Source organism: Mytilus edulis, chromosome 6 (genome assembly GCF_963676685.1).
Source record: "Mytilus edulis chromosome 6, xbMytEdul2.2, whole genome shotgun sequence".
Lineage (NCBI taxonomy): Eukaryota > Metazoa > Mollusca > Bivalvia > Mytilida > Mytilidae > Mytilus > Mytilus edulis.
Window position 1 is genome coordinate 92,111,689 of NC_092349.1, and position 15,088 is coordinate 92,126,776.

At 33.3% G+C, this 15,088-nt stretch overlaps 1 protein-coding gene across 1 annotated transcript; it reads right to left on the reverse strand.

The window, feature by feature from the left end:
• Nucleotides 1-1,633: 1,633 nt before the first annotated feature.
• LOC139528903 (uncharacterized) lies at nucleotides 1,634-11,027 on the reverse strand. The gene is made up of 17 exons (XM_071325140.1): nucleotides 10,992-11,027; nucleotides 10,415-10,466; nucleotides 9,694-9,783; nucleotides 9,110-9,208; nucleotides 8,495-8,581; nucleotides 8,010-8,054; nucleotides 7,525-7,611; nucleotides 6,354-6,434; nucleotides 5,956-6,018; nucleotides 5,413-5,499; nucleotides 5,094-5,174; nucleotides 4,538-4,600; nucleotides 3,881-3,925; nucleotides 3,319-3,387; nucleotides 3,021-3,056; nucleotides 2,369-2,507; nucleotides 1,634-1,976 (listed from the first exon to the last, which is right to left on the reverse strand). Exons 2-17 carry the CDS (start codon nucleotides 10,461-10,463, stop codon nucleotides 1,838-1,840), a joined length of 1,260 nt encoding a protein of 419 aa, XP_071181241.1. The 5' UTR covers nucleotides 10,464-10,466; nucleotides 10,992-11,027; the 3' UTR covers nucleotides 1,634-1,837.
• Nucleotides 11,028-15,088: the final 4,061 nt, after the last annotated feature.

Genomic DNA, 15,088 nt, shown 5'->3' on the forward strand with positions numbered 1-15,088 from the left:
TATAGAAATACTTTCATGACAGAAGTTTCGTGTCAGAATAATATATTTCTAGTATTTCTCTGTACCATAGCCATGTTAGCTTATCTAAGATTCAGTATGAATTCTATTTCAAGCATTCTACAAATTTTTCAAATATATTGTTATAAAAGACGGCATATCTTTGTAAATAAGAATGTTAAATAATTTCTGAGAAACAACACGACCTCCAAATTAAATATATAATATATATTGAATATTAATTTTGTAATTTATGGGTTTCGTGACAGCTTTACGAAGAATCATCGAAGGTTACGGGATTATTTTTCACAGTTGACCACGGACATGCTTGATTTGTCGTACCATAAATCCCGTCCATCGGTCAGTTTTCCTTGTTCATCACCTAATACGACCACGTGTCATTGATGGAGCAGGAATTGCGTTCCCATCTGTTGCACCTGCATTCATCCCGAGGGTTTTAAGAGGCTCGTGTTATTCTATTTCATTTCAACGATATTGTTTTTGTCTGTACGGTAAGGGTCACGTGGGTTCTTTTTATAGTCAGAATGCTACATTGTGTTATGCGCTATATATCTTCTTAATATTATCAGTAAGTCGAGTTGTCATTAACTGCTACGCTTTAAATTGCAACCTCTATTTTGGACATCATATGGGATTTTGAAATGAAAAGCATGTTTGCGCATTGATCTTGCGTGATGTATTCATATACTCACTATCCCTTTTCTCCATTTTGTGTCAAATTTGAAACCCACCTAGAGATTTGCAAAATAGATGCGTTATTGGCAATTAGTTCAGTCAGCATGATTACAGGGTTAAATGCATGCTTATAATCTAAACACATGAGATTGAAAAGTAGAGCTCTTGATACAATTGGTTTCTTTTTTATTCAAGCGCAATTATAAGAACTCGCCACCTTAACGTCAAAATGATATTCACTATATATAATCCACACCATTTGAAATAAAATGAATGGTGGTCTCATTGGCAAATATATCACATTTCCTTATTTTTGTACGAATCAAGAATCGTACTGTTTCTGATTATGTTTTTGAATCAAATGCTCCATTTGAGATATGATAAATACTGTGCTCTCATCTTATACGTCATCGGGTAGGGTGATCGAATATTCAAGTAACTAAACTTCAGTTCGAGTTATAGACTTTGACATCTTTGTGTTTTTTGTGTGTTTTTTTTTTTTTTGTTAATGTTTTTGTTAATGTTTTTTGTTTTGTTTTTTTGGGGGTGGGGCGGTTGGGGGAGGCTGAAGGCTAATTGATTGTCTTCTTTTTATTCGACCTAAACGCGTAATTAATTAAATTCAGATCAAAGATCCTTATTAAAACCTTTCTTCGCAATGTTGGATAATTTAAGGTTCAAATATATGAAAATTGGTTGGTTGATGAACAATTCTTCGCCAGTCATCTTCTCATTTGATCGAGGGGTGTTTTGGGTTTTAAAAAAACCAATTGGTCGACAATTTGTTGTGTTTTAGCTTTTATGTTTCCAAAGGTTTTTACGTTTAGAACTTAAAGGTTGTATTTTTAGTTAGCTCTTTTTTTAGTCCACATGCAGTGATTCTTATGGCGCTCTGTTTGAAAATAAACGTATCCTGTATAGAATAATTAACAGTCTAACATCAGTGAATCCACTCGTTTTTTATTGAGTCTACAGTAATGTGGCACACAAACAAAGATAATTAATACATAACATCAATTAAAAGAAAAGAAAAGACAACTGTAATGTTTGACAGTAAGATTTTGAAACCTGATGTTTATTGGTATCACAACAAAGCATAGAGTGGAACACAGATTCTAGAGCAGCAGCAGTTTGTATCGCCCGTTTAATGGTGGTGTCTACATCCAAGAACTCTCAGACCGAATGGGCTTCTGGCAAATGGTGGCATGGCGTGGAATTGGGATGCAGCTACTTTCTCTTCAAGGATTCTGTTCTGGGCAATAAGAACACGGGCCTCTAGACGGCTGAAATATAATAGTGTTTATATTAATAGAGGTTTCAATGTTTCCAAAACAAAATGAGCAATTTGTAATTCAATGGATAGTGTCTTCCATGCATTCTGTTACTTGTTTTGGCAATATGCAAAAAAATAGGATTAATGTTGAGTAGTTCCTTATTGATGAAAGCTCATAATACTTAAACCTTAAACCTACATGTTTGTTTTGTAATTTAACGTAAGTAAGCTTTTGTTTTTTTGTTGTTCTTGACATTTGCTGCAGTAGAGTCCCGTCACAGACATTGGCACATACATTTCAGACAACATGCAATCCAGAGTATTTCCTTTTAAACACGTATATTATCAAATTGTTTCATACTAAGAATATAATGATTTTCATCTTATGATAAATCTACATACTAGTGCATCAGGTCCTTCATCAGTCTGAAGAGTGCTTGTTCTGGGAGGACACCTCTCATTGCTCCGGCTTTAATCTCCATCAGATTCTGGATAACATCATCATCATCTCCGAACACGTGAACCAAAGCATCCTCGGCACCTTATTAAAGTCAGAATACATATTTTGTTATTGAGATTTCACAGGTAATACATATTACAGTAGTAACCATACACATTTAAAGAAAGTCCCTGAATGCAAGTTTTTATACATATTAATGGAAGATGGGGATGTATTCCGGATTTTCACTATAAATGAATGGTTTTCATACAAATGATTGCGCTACAAGCGCATTTAGAGAGTGTCCACCAGTTAGACGTCCAGTGAATACTCAGAACTTAAGACTGCAAAGAACTTTGTATAAGGGAGGGGACCCGCTACAGTCTTGCTTTAGTGACTCCCTATATAATCAACCATTTTTCCCTACGAAAAGGGGGGCTGGATCCGCATATGGACTGTAAAACACGACAAAGGCATTACCGTATTTAAACCGGTCTATTAAATAGTAAATATATTTAAGGTCAACGATATACATATGTAATCTTTTCGACTTTCTAGAGCTGCTCTCTAATATTTGTAAGTGATCAATAGAAAACTTTGTGCTGATTATCGTACCTTCAACGTATGAGTTAAGTGGCTGCCTTCTGTATACTGAAAAATAGAATTGAAATCATCAAACGTGCATCATGTGAAAAGATGAAAATTATAGAGGGGGATATTTACCCTGCATTTAATTATTCGTGCTGAATTTGTATCTTATATAATTTGACAGTATAAGTTTTAGAAAAATTACCACATACATTTTTCAGCAGGACTCAAAAATAAAAAGTCTGTATTCATTATAATATAGAGTTTTAGAATATTGATAGAAAGACAATAATATTTATTTAAATGTAAATAAACTAATATCTACCTGGGTGTAGCATTTCTTGTGGCATCATCATTGGTGGTGGCATTGGACCTCCATGTGGGATTTCTCCGCCTGAAAAGATGTGTGATTAAAACAATTACATATAGTTTTAGACAATGATAGCAGATAACTAAACCGTGTGTTCTCAAGCTATTCAATCATTAAAAGTTATTACATGTTGACTGTTGAGTTGTGTTCTCAAGCTATTCAATCATTAAAAGTTATTACATGTTGACTGTTGAGATGTGCGGGAAATAGTCAACAGATTTTAAATAATCATCAATCTATTTATTCATAATTGAGAAAAAAGCGTTTTGATTTTTTTTCCTTTTCCTTATTTCTCTGGAGTTTTTGTTATTTATCTAATGGTATTTGTGAACCAGCACAGTCAACATTGTGATCATGGCGGCGTTCTAGTACAGTCGATTGATTGGTGATTTATGTACGTCATGTATGTAATATGCTTGTTATGGTTGCCACTGGACGTGTATCAGCAATCTTTCACCCTCCGCCAGACTTACAAACTAGACCAAATAAGATAGAACAATTTACTATCAATACTTACTGCTGAAAGTAGCCATGGCAGACATCATTAAATGCATTGGGTTTCCTTAAAAAGAAAACAAACAGTGTAACCGTGTGTTTGTGTGGGGTTTTTTTTATTTCTGTCGTGTCGATATGATATCCATCGAGAATATCCCTTATAATTCAATTGATTGGGACATTAGCAGCTATATAGGTCATAGCACGGCCTTCCGCAATTAGCAAATTCAATATCGTATAGTCAGCTACAATAGCAACGTCATGACAAATTGGAAACAATTCAAACTAGAAAAAACAGCCTGATATATAACAAAACAATAAATGAAAACAAAAGACACATTTGCACTGATCTAAGGGAACTCGCAGTTACTGAATGATGTACTACGTTTCAACCAGTTACAACCTGTTCTGCCAAACATATTAGTTTGCACGGCTCGTGTGACCCTTTAACCCGAACTCCTTCGGTCACACGAGCCGTGCAGATTAAATCCCATATACCGACTTGCTTGGTCAATAACTATAACATAATATCATTGATATAATATGAGATAAATAGGTTTTACAAATTTATCAATCTTTTTTTAGAAAATTATGCATTTCGCTGTTCTGTTCTTTTTTTCTTTCTTTTTTACTTATAGAGTAAGAGGTAGCTTATTCAACAATTTTAAAAACAACTTACCGACTTTGCCACTGGCGACAAGTTTCTGTAAAATGGCTTTGAAATCATTGGCTTTAAGGTCCTCTGAAAGTCAAATAGGAAAAATTAGGCAGCTGGTTTAACGCGCATGTTAATTATCTAAATATTCTCTACTCTAAAATGCATTTAAATCAATGAAAAAATGTATTCCTTTAAACTTACAGAAGGCAAGCTATGTAAATAATATACGGAAAAGGTATGATTTACAAGGTTTAAAAGCAGACGGAAAAGTGAGGATCGCTGACATTATTCATTCTATTGTAGAGAGGTAAAAAAAAGTATTTCGGACATTGTATAGTCGTATCTCTTTGATGCTCTCTGCTATAGCGTGCATTTATATCTGTATTGAGCTCATCTTCCCTGTGGGCGGAGTTACCAGAGGGACGGAATTATCGGACAACACTGTACTCCAAAACTACACATCTTTGTCGTCCTGAACCTGCATGAAATATTTGCCACGGGACGTTAAGCAATCAACAATCAATCAACATTTATTATTAACTATTAGAAGCGGAATTATCTTCTAAATATAACTCACCCTCATCAACATCAATGTCCATGGCTTTCAGTTGGCTTTTCAATTCTGTTTTCAATTTCTCCATTGATTCTTGTGGTTTTTCTGAATAAAATAAAAAAAAATCTTCATTTACAGTACTAGTACAATATGGCTAAGAGAAATGTTCGATAGTTTGCATCAAGCTATGTAAGGACTTAAGTTACTTTTAATTCATTTTAATCTAAAAATGGATATGATTATTTAAAGTAAAAAAAACAATAAATAGTGGTTAAACGTGATGCAGACAGCATCCTAACAAAATAAGGTAAAATCAATTAGTAAATAGTTATATAAATCGTACCTGGGTCGACATCATGTCCATCTTCTTTCATTTGTTTGAGGAGATCCTTGGCGACTTTGATCTTAACTTCCTCGTCACTCTCATCAGCTAGCGAAAGGAAGAAAGAAGACATTAAATACTTATGAGGCTTCGCAAGAGGTGTCCAAGTAATCACATAATCACAATTTTCTTTCCAATATAATCAGATACTCGTTGATTTATTTTTTTAACAAGACAATTAAATTATCAAAACTGTAATCCTAGATTATCACATAATCAAATAATCATGAAATATTTGGTATGGTAATCAAATAATTACTATAAAAACAGCCAAGTAATCATATGGCTATTAACACAACGAGGAGGCAGGCTTATAACCGAAAAATGTTTAATGTGGCATAATGAAAACGAACTACTAGTAAGTCAATGAAATAATCATGATTTTTTAAGTTGCAAAATATAAATTATGTTGATAAACAAGATGATTTGATAAGATTGATTTTCTTTAACATCGTGTACACCGTCAAATATTTCCTGCTTATTCAAAGCGAGGCTAAGACTCACGTTTTGCGTTGGTGATTTTTCTCATCTCAGCCATCATCTTGGCTTGCATACCTTCTGGGTCATCTGGAAAAGAACAAAACGAAATTTAAACAATTGTTAGAATAGAAAAAGGAACAGTATTAATTTAAGGTTTCATATTTTTCTTTCTCCATTTCTGACCTAAAACGTGGTCCTTTAATTGTTTTAGAATGGCATACTTAACTTTCTTGTTTACTTATAAAAATCAATCCTTCCATTCCCACCCCCAGCATTTAGTTGATTAAGATGACAGACACACAGCTGTTACTTTTTGTGTTATTCTGTCTCTTGTGGAGAGTTGTCTCATTGGCAATCGTACCAATATACTTTTAATATACACGACAGTTTTATATTTTATAGTAGCTTTCTCTATTACTTACCGATATCGAATCCCTCCTCTTTCAATTTTTTTGAGATGGCAGTCCTGGCTTTGTCCATGACAGAGGACATATCTTCGTCTTCTGTGTAATATAAATGAAATATTTTTCACTGAACATTAGCTACCAATAATAAAGTAATATTATAAATGACAGTGTATGTACAAATCCCCATATTGTACTGGGGGTGTATACGTTTCTTATCTGTTTTCCTGTGTTATGACAGGAAATTGTATTCATACATTAAAACTTTAAATAAAACTTAAACGCATCAGGAGCACTTTTCTGGACAACCTTCATCGGTCCGCTCAAAACCAAATATTTGAAAACTAGGGATGTATAAGTACCGAAAAATCTGAAGAGCTATATCTCCAAAGTGGATAACAGTAATAACCAAATCCACCTAAGTTAATTCATCTTTGTCTGAGGAAGTTAGGACCTAAGGTTTTTTTAATAATTAAATGATGACCAAGCATACAGATAGATATAAAAAGATGTGGTGTGAGTGCCAATAAGACAAATCTCCATTCAAGTCACAATTTTTAATAGTAAACCATTATAGGGCAAATACGGTAGCCCATTTCAGTTTAAAAAAAATAATATGTATGAACATATATGGGTTTTGTCAGCGTTGATGTGAAGAAATAAAGATTTCATATAGTTTTGTTGTTCTACTTGGCAGGGTTCATAGTTGCACTAATATATATATATTAATAAAACAAAGCTAAAACCGGGGAAATATTGACAAGACTAGGGCAAGTGCCTTAGATCACCAACTAATTCATCGAACCTTAATAATGCAATACTAATACATTAAAAAAATATTTTCTCAAGAAGTAATTCATTATTAACCAAGTACTTATAAATGATCCAAATAGATATACGAAGTTGTGGTATGAGTACAAATGAAAAAAACTCTCCATTGAAGTCACAATTTGTAAAAGTAAACCATTACCAAATACTTATAATATAAAAAGAAGAAGACGTAGTATGATTGCCAATGAGACAACGATCCACAAGAGACCAAAATGACACAGAAATCAACAACTAGACGTCACCGTACGGCCTTCAACAATGAGCAAAACCCATACCCCATAGCCAGCTATAAAATGTCCCGAAATGAGAATGAAAAACAATTCAAACGAGAAAACTAACTTATATAATATATATTAACCTTTGATGTCCATGCCCATCTCTTGCATTTGTCCCTTGAGAATATCGATAGCAGATTCTTTCATGTCTCCTTGCATTTCTCTTGGAACTGTAATATAGGTTTCTCATCAGATTATTTATCAATATACAGCAATTATAACCTCTTTAACCGACTCGGTAGTGTTGATTTGTCATGTATTTGCATACTAATTCATCGTTATTTCTTTATTGTTCTTATTCAACAAGTGTGGACACAGAGTTGTGTTGTCTAAGAGTAATTTTTTTCTTATTCAACAAACTGAGTTTGAACTTGAGCGTCGACAATGTTGTTTTTATGTGTATGATACGCGATTTCTTTTCTATTTTAAATCCTTCTTAGCTGTTTAAACAATATTGAATTGCGAAAATAAAAACATAAAAATTAGAAATATAAGAGTTTTATTATGCTTTGAAATCACGTGACTTGTCACTTTTAGTAATTCCTGTAGCTCTTGACGAGATACGTACGTTCAACTTTGGCCATGACCTTTTCTACTTCCTCTGGGTGATTTTCTGAAACAAAAATCATACTCAACATGATTATCTTGAAGAACTATGATATATAGTTTTTAAAATCTGTTTCATTACAAAATCTGAAAGAAGCACACACTTTCTTTCTCAACACAGATTTTAGCATGCCAACTATTTTAAGTTCTTTTTAAAGTTTAAACAAATCATATGTAATGCAATAGTTCTCAATTTTAAACCTAACACTTTTTCACTCTTTGTTGGTTTGTTGGATTATTTTTCATTTCTTATTGATTCATTTACTTACTTACTTGCTATTTTGTTTGTACAATGTATTGTTTTCTTTTTCTTTCTTTGTATGTAAGTGCGTTTTTTTTTGTAATTTTATAGGTTTATTTATTAGTAATATTTCATTTGCAATATGATTTTGTTATCCTGCATGATACGAACGACTTTTCTCTAGAGTCTAATCTATAATGTATTACCTAGTTTTTCTTTCATTTGTTCAACAAGAGGAGTTAAATCTTCTGGAAGGCTTTTGACGGCTTCGTTTATTTGATCTTCAGAGATTCCTAAAATAAAATACACTCAAATATATTGACTCACTATATCTATTTATCTATAGTACATCCCAACCGAGTCATTTTTTAGATTTATCATCCTTGCTTATAAGGTGCATTCAACGCAACAATGAAAAGTTCGAAAAGATTTTTGTAAGTTGACAAAAAAAATTTGGTATTTTTATACCATTTTTACACTTTTTACACAATGTAACTCAATTAGAAGAAAAAAAGGTGTGAAACTCTATGAGAAGAAGAAAAAGGTGTGTAACTCCCCGAGAAGAAGAAAGGGAATGTAACTCAGACGGAAGAAGAAAGAGGGTGTAACTCAATGGATGTCTCTCATTTAAAAAAAAAGAAAGGGAATGTAACTCAATAAAAATAGAAAGCGGTATATCTCTCCGAGAAGAAGAAGAAAAGGGACGTAATTCAATGAGAAGAAGAAAGGGGGTGTAACTTAATAAAATGAAGAAAAGAACGTAACTCAATGAGAAAAACAAAGGGGACGTAACTCAATCAGAAGAGGATATTATAACGTACCCATTCCCTTCATCATGCTCCTCATTTGTGGTGGCATATTTTTGATGGCTTCTTTGATGTCGTCTGGTTTAAGGTCCTTCAGCATGTCCAGTGCTTCAGCTGTAAATATAATAACATAATCAATTTATGGATATAATGGTTTAAGGTCCTTAAGCATGTCCAGAGATTCAGCTGGAAATATAGTAAGATAATCAATAAATGTCAGACTTTTTTTAAGTCACGTCGTTTTGTTTGCGTCACTTGCTATAGACATGAGAAAAAAACGTAAATGAAACATGCCATACTGTTTGATGTGAAATTTGAAACACTGGTCAAAACCCTTTTAGTAATTTAATTTTATCTAGCAATATCACATTACTGTGCAAAGTCTGACGGTTTTCAGGTGTAACATCCATGTGATATTTATTCTAAACCTAGACTAGTCAGTATATCTAGCGCTCATTCAATTGCTCAACTATGTACAAGACTAATACTACTTAGGACACAAGCTTACAAAAGAAGTTATGTTTGTTTCTGGGTCTTTAAAATGAAAATGATAGTTTAAACTTAAAGTAAACTTTAACAATCAAAGAAGGACAACTTACGTGGCAACATACCGCCCATCATCATGGGTGGCATCATCATAGGTGGCATTCCCATTCCCATGCCCATACCCATACCCCTCATAGGGGGAGCTACAACATAATCAAATTAATTATTAGTATTTGATAAATAATATCAAAGTATCAACACACAACCTAATGGATTTTCTATACAAGTTATTTATATGAATTAAAATATATTGGATATCAAGAACATATCTTATAAGATGAATGAACCCTTTATCGTATTTCAGGTTTTATCATTGTTGAAGGCCGTGCTATGATCTATAGCTGCTAACATACTAGTCTTTTGAACTCTTTTAGATTACTTTTTCATTTGCAATCATATCACATTAAAAAAAATCTCAAAGATATATATATTTTTTCGAGATAAATTCATTGCTTTAGTAACTGTCGTGTGTATATTTAAAATGCTTCTAAATACATTCGAATAGTGCAAACATTAGCGAACGGATCTAATCAACACTATGTAAATAACACATAGCTGAGAGGGTGATAGAGCAGATTGTTACCCCGAGAAAACATTGTCAACCGCGGCGAAGCCAAGGTTGACAATGCTTTTTGAGGGGACGCTCTTAGAATTGTGAAGTGCATTTAATTTCGCTGTAACTTAAAGCACATAGCCAGCACTGTTCCTATGTTCAGTGCTTGTAGTGATTTTGTTTATCATAAATCAACAAAAATATACTTTCTTAATCCTTACCTGCATATGCCATTGCGGCCATAAGGCCTAGGATAACTATTTTCATCATTTTCTGTAACATACAAATAATAAACTTGAAAAACAAGCGGTATAATATAATGTCTTAACCTTAAAACCGGGGTATTTTGTCAATTCTTTTTCATAAGTCTATACGCTTGTTTTGAGCATATAATCCGAAGAAGTAGTCCTGATATGCTAAAATTTCTTCTTGAAAAGAAAAGTACAAATGTGCCCCGATATATTTTCGTTTTACATATACGTGTATACCAATAATTAATTCAATTAGGTTGTGCTGCAATGCTTGGTCAGTTATATTGCAGAAATATTCAGGATATAATTTATAAAATCTACATTAATTTTAGTTGTTAATAAAAAGCAAATATAATTCAACGTTTTACCTTTATTTTGAGAACTTTTAAACATTCCAAATCCTAAAACAATATAAGCTAAACAAATTGATATATAGTTGCTTAAATCCGATTCATTTGAACTATATGTATGTTGGGTAGTTGTCTCATTGGCAATTATAATCAATATCCCTATTATTTTAAAAAGAAACAAAATCTTTGATATTCACCTGTTTGCTGTACCGAAATCAACTGTCTGCGCTTCTGTCGGCGGCAAGCACCACTCTTATATACCCTAAGTACCTACCACCATCCATCACCCAGGCCTCTGATATGGTTGGTTAGTTTAGGATTACGTGTAGTCCTCTGGTACCTGGATTCTACAAGGAAGATGGAATTGCTAGCAGCAAACTTTGTAGTCACGAAGGTTGAATATGACACATCTAACTTGTCCTTCCATAATGTCTTATTTAACTATTATATTTGTACACAGATATATAGATATGTACATGTTTTTCATCATTTCTATGTTTGCATGGATGAAAATTAATCATGTTAAATAAACACCGCGTTTTTTCTGCGTTTGAACACTTTTCTTGGATTTACTTTCATTTGGATCGCTTATTGCTATAAAGCAAAGACACAGAAATACATGGGAAGCATATTAATGAAATTGCAGGCCAACTTTGACTGGGGGAAAACCGTCCGACGACATTATGTGACTTTCCGGCAACCCGAAACATATACATACAAGCTTCTTTTTTAAAGGGGGGAGATGTTCTTTGTTAAGTTTGTCAGATGTGTGTTTTTCTTTGAAGGAGGACAAAACTCAAAATTTTACAAAAAAAGAATTTTTATAAATTATTTGGTAACGGTTTTACGTTCAGGATTTTTTTAACGTGAATAGTTGAGATCAAAACAGTTTATGATGCCAAAAAGATCAGAGATTTGAGCGTTAATTTAGATGAGACAGCAACCCAACACAAAGACGTGAAGTTAACACAACTGATAACTCGCGATTCCCTGCCAAGACTATAGTTCGCAAAAACGAAAACTTGATATTCTCTGCCATGACTATAGTTTGCAAAAACGATAACTCGCGATTCTCTGCTAATACTATAGTTCGCAAAAACAATAACTTGATATTCTCTGCCAAGACTATAGTTCGCAAAAACGATAACTTGAAATTCTCTGCCAAGACAATAGTTCGCAAAAACGATAACTTGGAATTCTCTGTCAAAACAATAGAAATACATTTCAATTTAATTAAACTGCGTGCACTTCATAGCTTTCGTGACAGTTGATACTGTGAACACTGAAAACAAGGAGAAGAACACGTAAAGTTGGCAGAAACTATGGCAGGTCTTGAAATTACTCGAACCCTGATAAGTCGAAGATCATAATAAGATACAATTTCCGTATAAAAATACAAATAAAACGGTAAATTCATAATTTATCGAAAAAGGAAAAAAAATGCAAGTACATCAAAAATACAATACTCAGCAGCATTGTATTAAAAAGTTGTTGCATTTACTGAAATCGTGTTCAAAGTACTAGTTTAAGCTCTCATCAATTATTCTATCACCATCTCATTTTGTCTGATAATCATAAATCAGCCGTTTAACCAGTTCTTTGAGAACACTTTTTAAACAGTTTATCAGTTCTCTTAAATCAATTAACCATTATTACCAGAGGTGTTTATTGACATTGACTACCAGTCTCGGCAATAGATTATTCCTTTCTTAGTTATTTGGTATAATAAATGTAAACTTATAAAATGCAATTCAACTTACAGCAATGTTAAATATTTTGATGAAATAAAAATTAAGAATAGTGAATAAAATTCTTAAATTAAAGAAAGAACAAATATAAAGATTTTATCAGATAGAAGATAAAATAAAGAAATAATTTTACAAGTTAACAAAACGACTTATTGAATAAATTTGTAAATTTATACAACTCAAATCCAAAGTCATAACAGAATTTCAAACAAACTTGCTCCCACAAACTGGAACATGAGAAAAGGTTTATAAACTGGTATAAAACAGAACGGATGCCAAGTGAAGAGTGTGGAAACTGTTATGTCAAAAGTAACCAGTGAATTTATTTGTTAAAAGTTTGTATCGATAATTGCAGCTATATCAAGAAGTTCAAGACTTATAAAAACTTGGTGTGCTAAATATGCTTGCAAATTAGTAGCGATTAAGATGTAATAACCTAATAGGCATAAAGGTGTGTTTGTGAATACGTTTTTTGTGTTATAAGTATAAGGCAGTGAGATAAAATACAACTTTAGGTAAAAATTTAAAAGAAAAGAGAATAAAACATTATGTATGTAGGTGCGGATTCAGCCATGTTTAAAAGAGGGTTCCAACCCAGGATAAAGGTGGGGGTCCCTCCACATGTCTCCATTCAGAGGCATTCGTCGTCAAAAAAGGGGTTCCAACTACCTGAACCCCCTTGGATCCGCCACTGAGTAGTTACATTTTAACTATGGTGCTGGTACACCGAAATGCTATCATGCACGGGGATACTAACACCCCAAACCAAACATTCGCATAAAGATATTATCAACCATTTATCGGTTTGCATACACCTATCAACGATTTCTTTGATCGGACTTCTTGTATGTTGACCTATACAATATCCTTTTATGTAAATTTCGAAGGTTAACGGTACGTTTACAGGTTGTATATGTAATTCCGAAGACTAGCACATGATGTTTACAGTAAACATTTGTCGGAAGGAAATGTAAGGTTAGGGAATATTCAAGTGTAAACTATTGATATATTGATATGTTTATTACATGCACTGCTAAAGGCAACAGGAATTTTCTTGTTAAATACACTTATTCTAGTGTCTAGTTTATTCACTTTGAATATATTTGATGATCAAATAAAAACCATGATACTGATATCTTTATCAGTGGCGGATCCAGAAATTTTCGTAATAGGGGTCCACTGACTGCCTAAGAGGGGGCCCGCGCCAGTCCCGCTTCAGTAATTCCCTATATAAGCAACCAATTGTTTCCCCAAAAAGGAGGGGGGCTGGCCCCCTGCCCCCCCCCCCTAAATTCGCCTCTGTTTATCGTAGCAAAATAGATTCTCATTACAAAGGGAATATTACATGATACAAATATATGGAGATGAGGTATGGTGACTATTGAGGCAGCTATACACCAGCGACCGAATTAAGTTACAATAACTAAAGTTAGCCATACGTCCTTCAACAATAATCAAACTAATATCGTATACACGGCTATGCAAGTTGACAGACATGACAAAATGTGAAATAATTCAAACGAAAAAAAAACACGTGCAACAAAGACGTACAATAAACAAAAAACAAATACAAAAGACATCAACCGGCGACAACTACCAAATGAACATGCTTTTGACACGAGACCGACAGATACACAATGGCTTACACATATACGTACGACCGCGCAACCCTCCGCCAACTTAGGAAATTGTGGTGCTGAATTTGATTCACACATGCGTTGATGAGATGTTTTTAAAAGACGTAGAAAATATTGAACGCAAATAATGAGTAATTGTTTTGGGTGATTAGATATAGGAAGATGTGGTATTGAGTGCCAATGAGACAACTCTCCATCCAAGTCACAATTTTGTAAAAGTAAACCATAGTAAAAGTGAGGTCTTCAACACGGAGCCTTGGCTCAGACCAAACAGCAAGCTATAAAGGGCCCCAAAAAATGACAAGTGTAACACCATTTAAACGGGAAAACAAACGGTCAAATCAACAAACAACAACTACTGAACATCAGAGGTGCCTGTTTAGTCAATGATTAAAATTATCCGGTTTAAAGGGATAAGCATAACAGATATATTCAGCAATACAGCGTTTTTAGTTTCATCGCATGCTTTTAATACTAAACACTTTAAAAAAGAGATATTAAAAAAATGCATAACCTTAAAACAGCAACTCGTCTCACAAGCCCCGACTTCCTCTCTAAGAATGTAATGATAGTGACTCTCATTACATATTATCATTATCATATTTGATTTCGAAATAATAGAAAAAAATCTTCCTACAAACCAAGGATTTGCATTTGAGATTTGTGAATTCCTATACTTCAAGCTGGTGCATTATATGGTATGAAACAGTGGTAATAATGACTGCAACCAAATTCGCATAAGACTTCAATATTTTTTCTCGCAATTGGATTCTATTTTATTGTTTTTGTTTTATATAGAACTGTTTTTGCAAAGTATTAGGTATCAAAACTAGTCTATCATAGCATGTTTCAATTAGATAGTCGGTAAATATAAGGTGAAGTCACCTGAAGCAATTTGTTTCACCTTTA

Excerpts from the sequence above, each read along its gene's own strand:
- LOC139528903 (XM_071325140.1), bottom strand. The coding sequence starts at position 10,463 with ATGATGAAAATAGTTATCCTAGGCCTTATGGCCGCAATGGCATATGCA. Across the intron at positions 8,055-8,494 it reads ACAAATGAAAGAAAAACTAG|AAAATCACCCAGAGGAAGTA; the intron begins GTAATACATTAT and ends TTTTTGTTTCAG. Across the intron at positions 5,175-5,412 it reads TGGACATGATGTCGACCCAG|AAAAACCACAAGAATCAATG; the intron begins GTACGATTTATA and ends TATTTTATTCAG.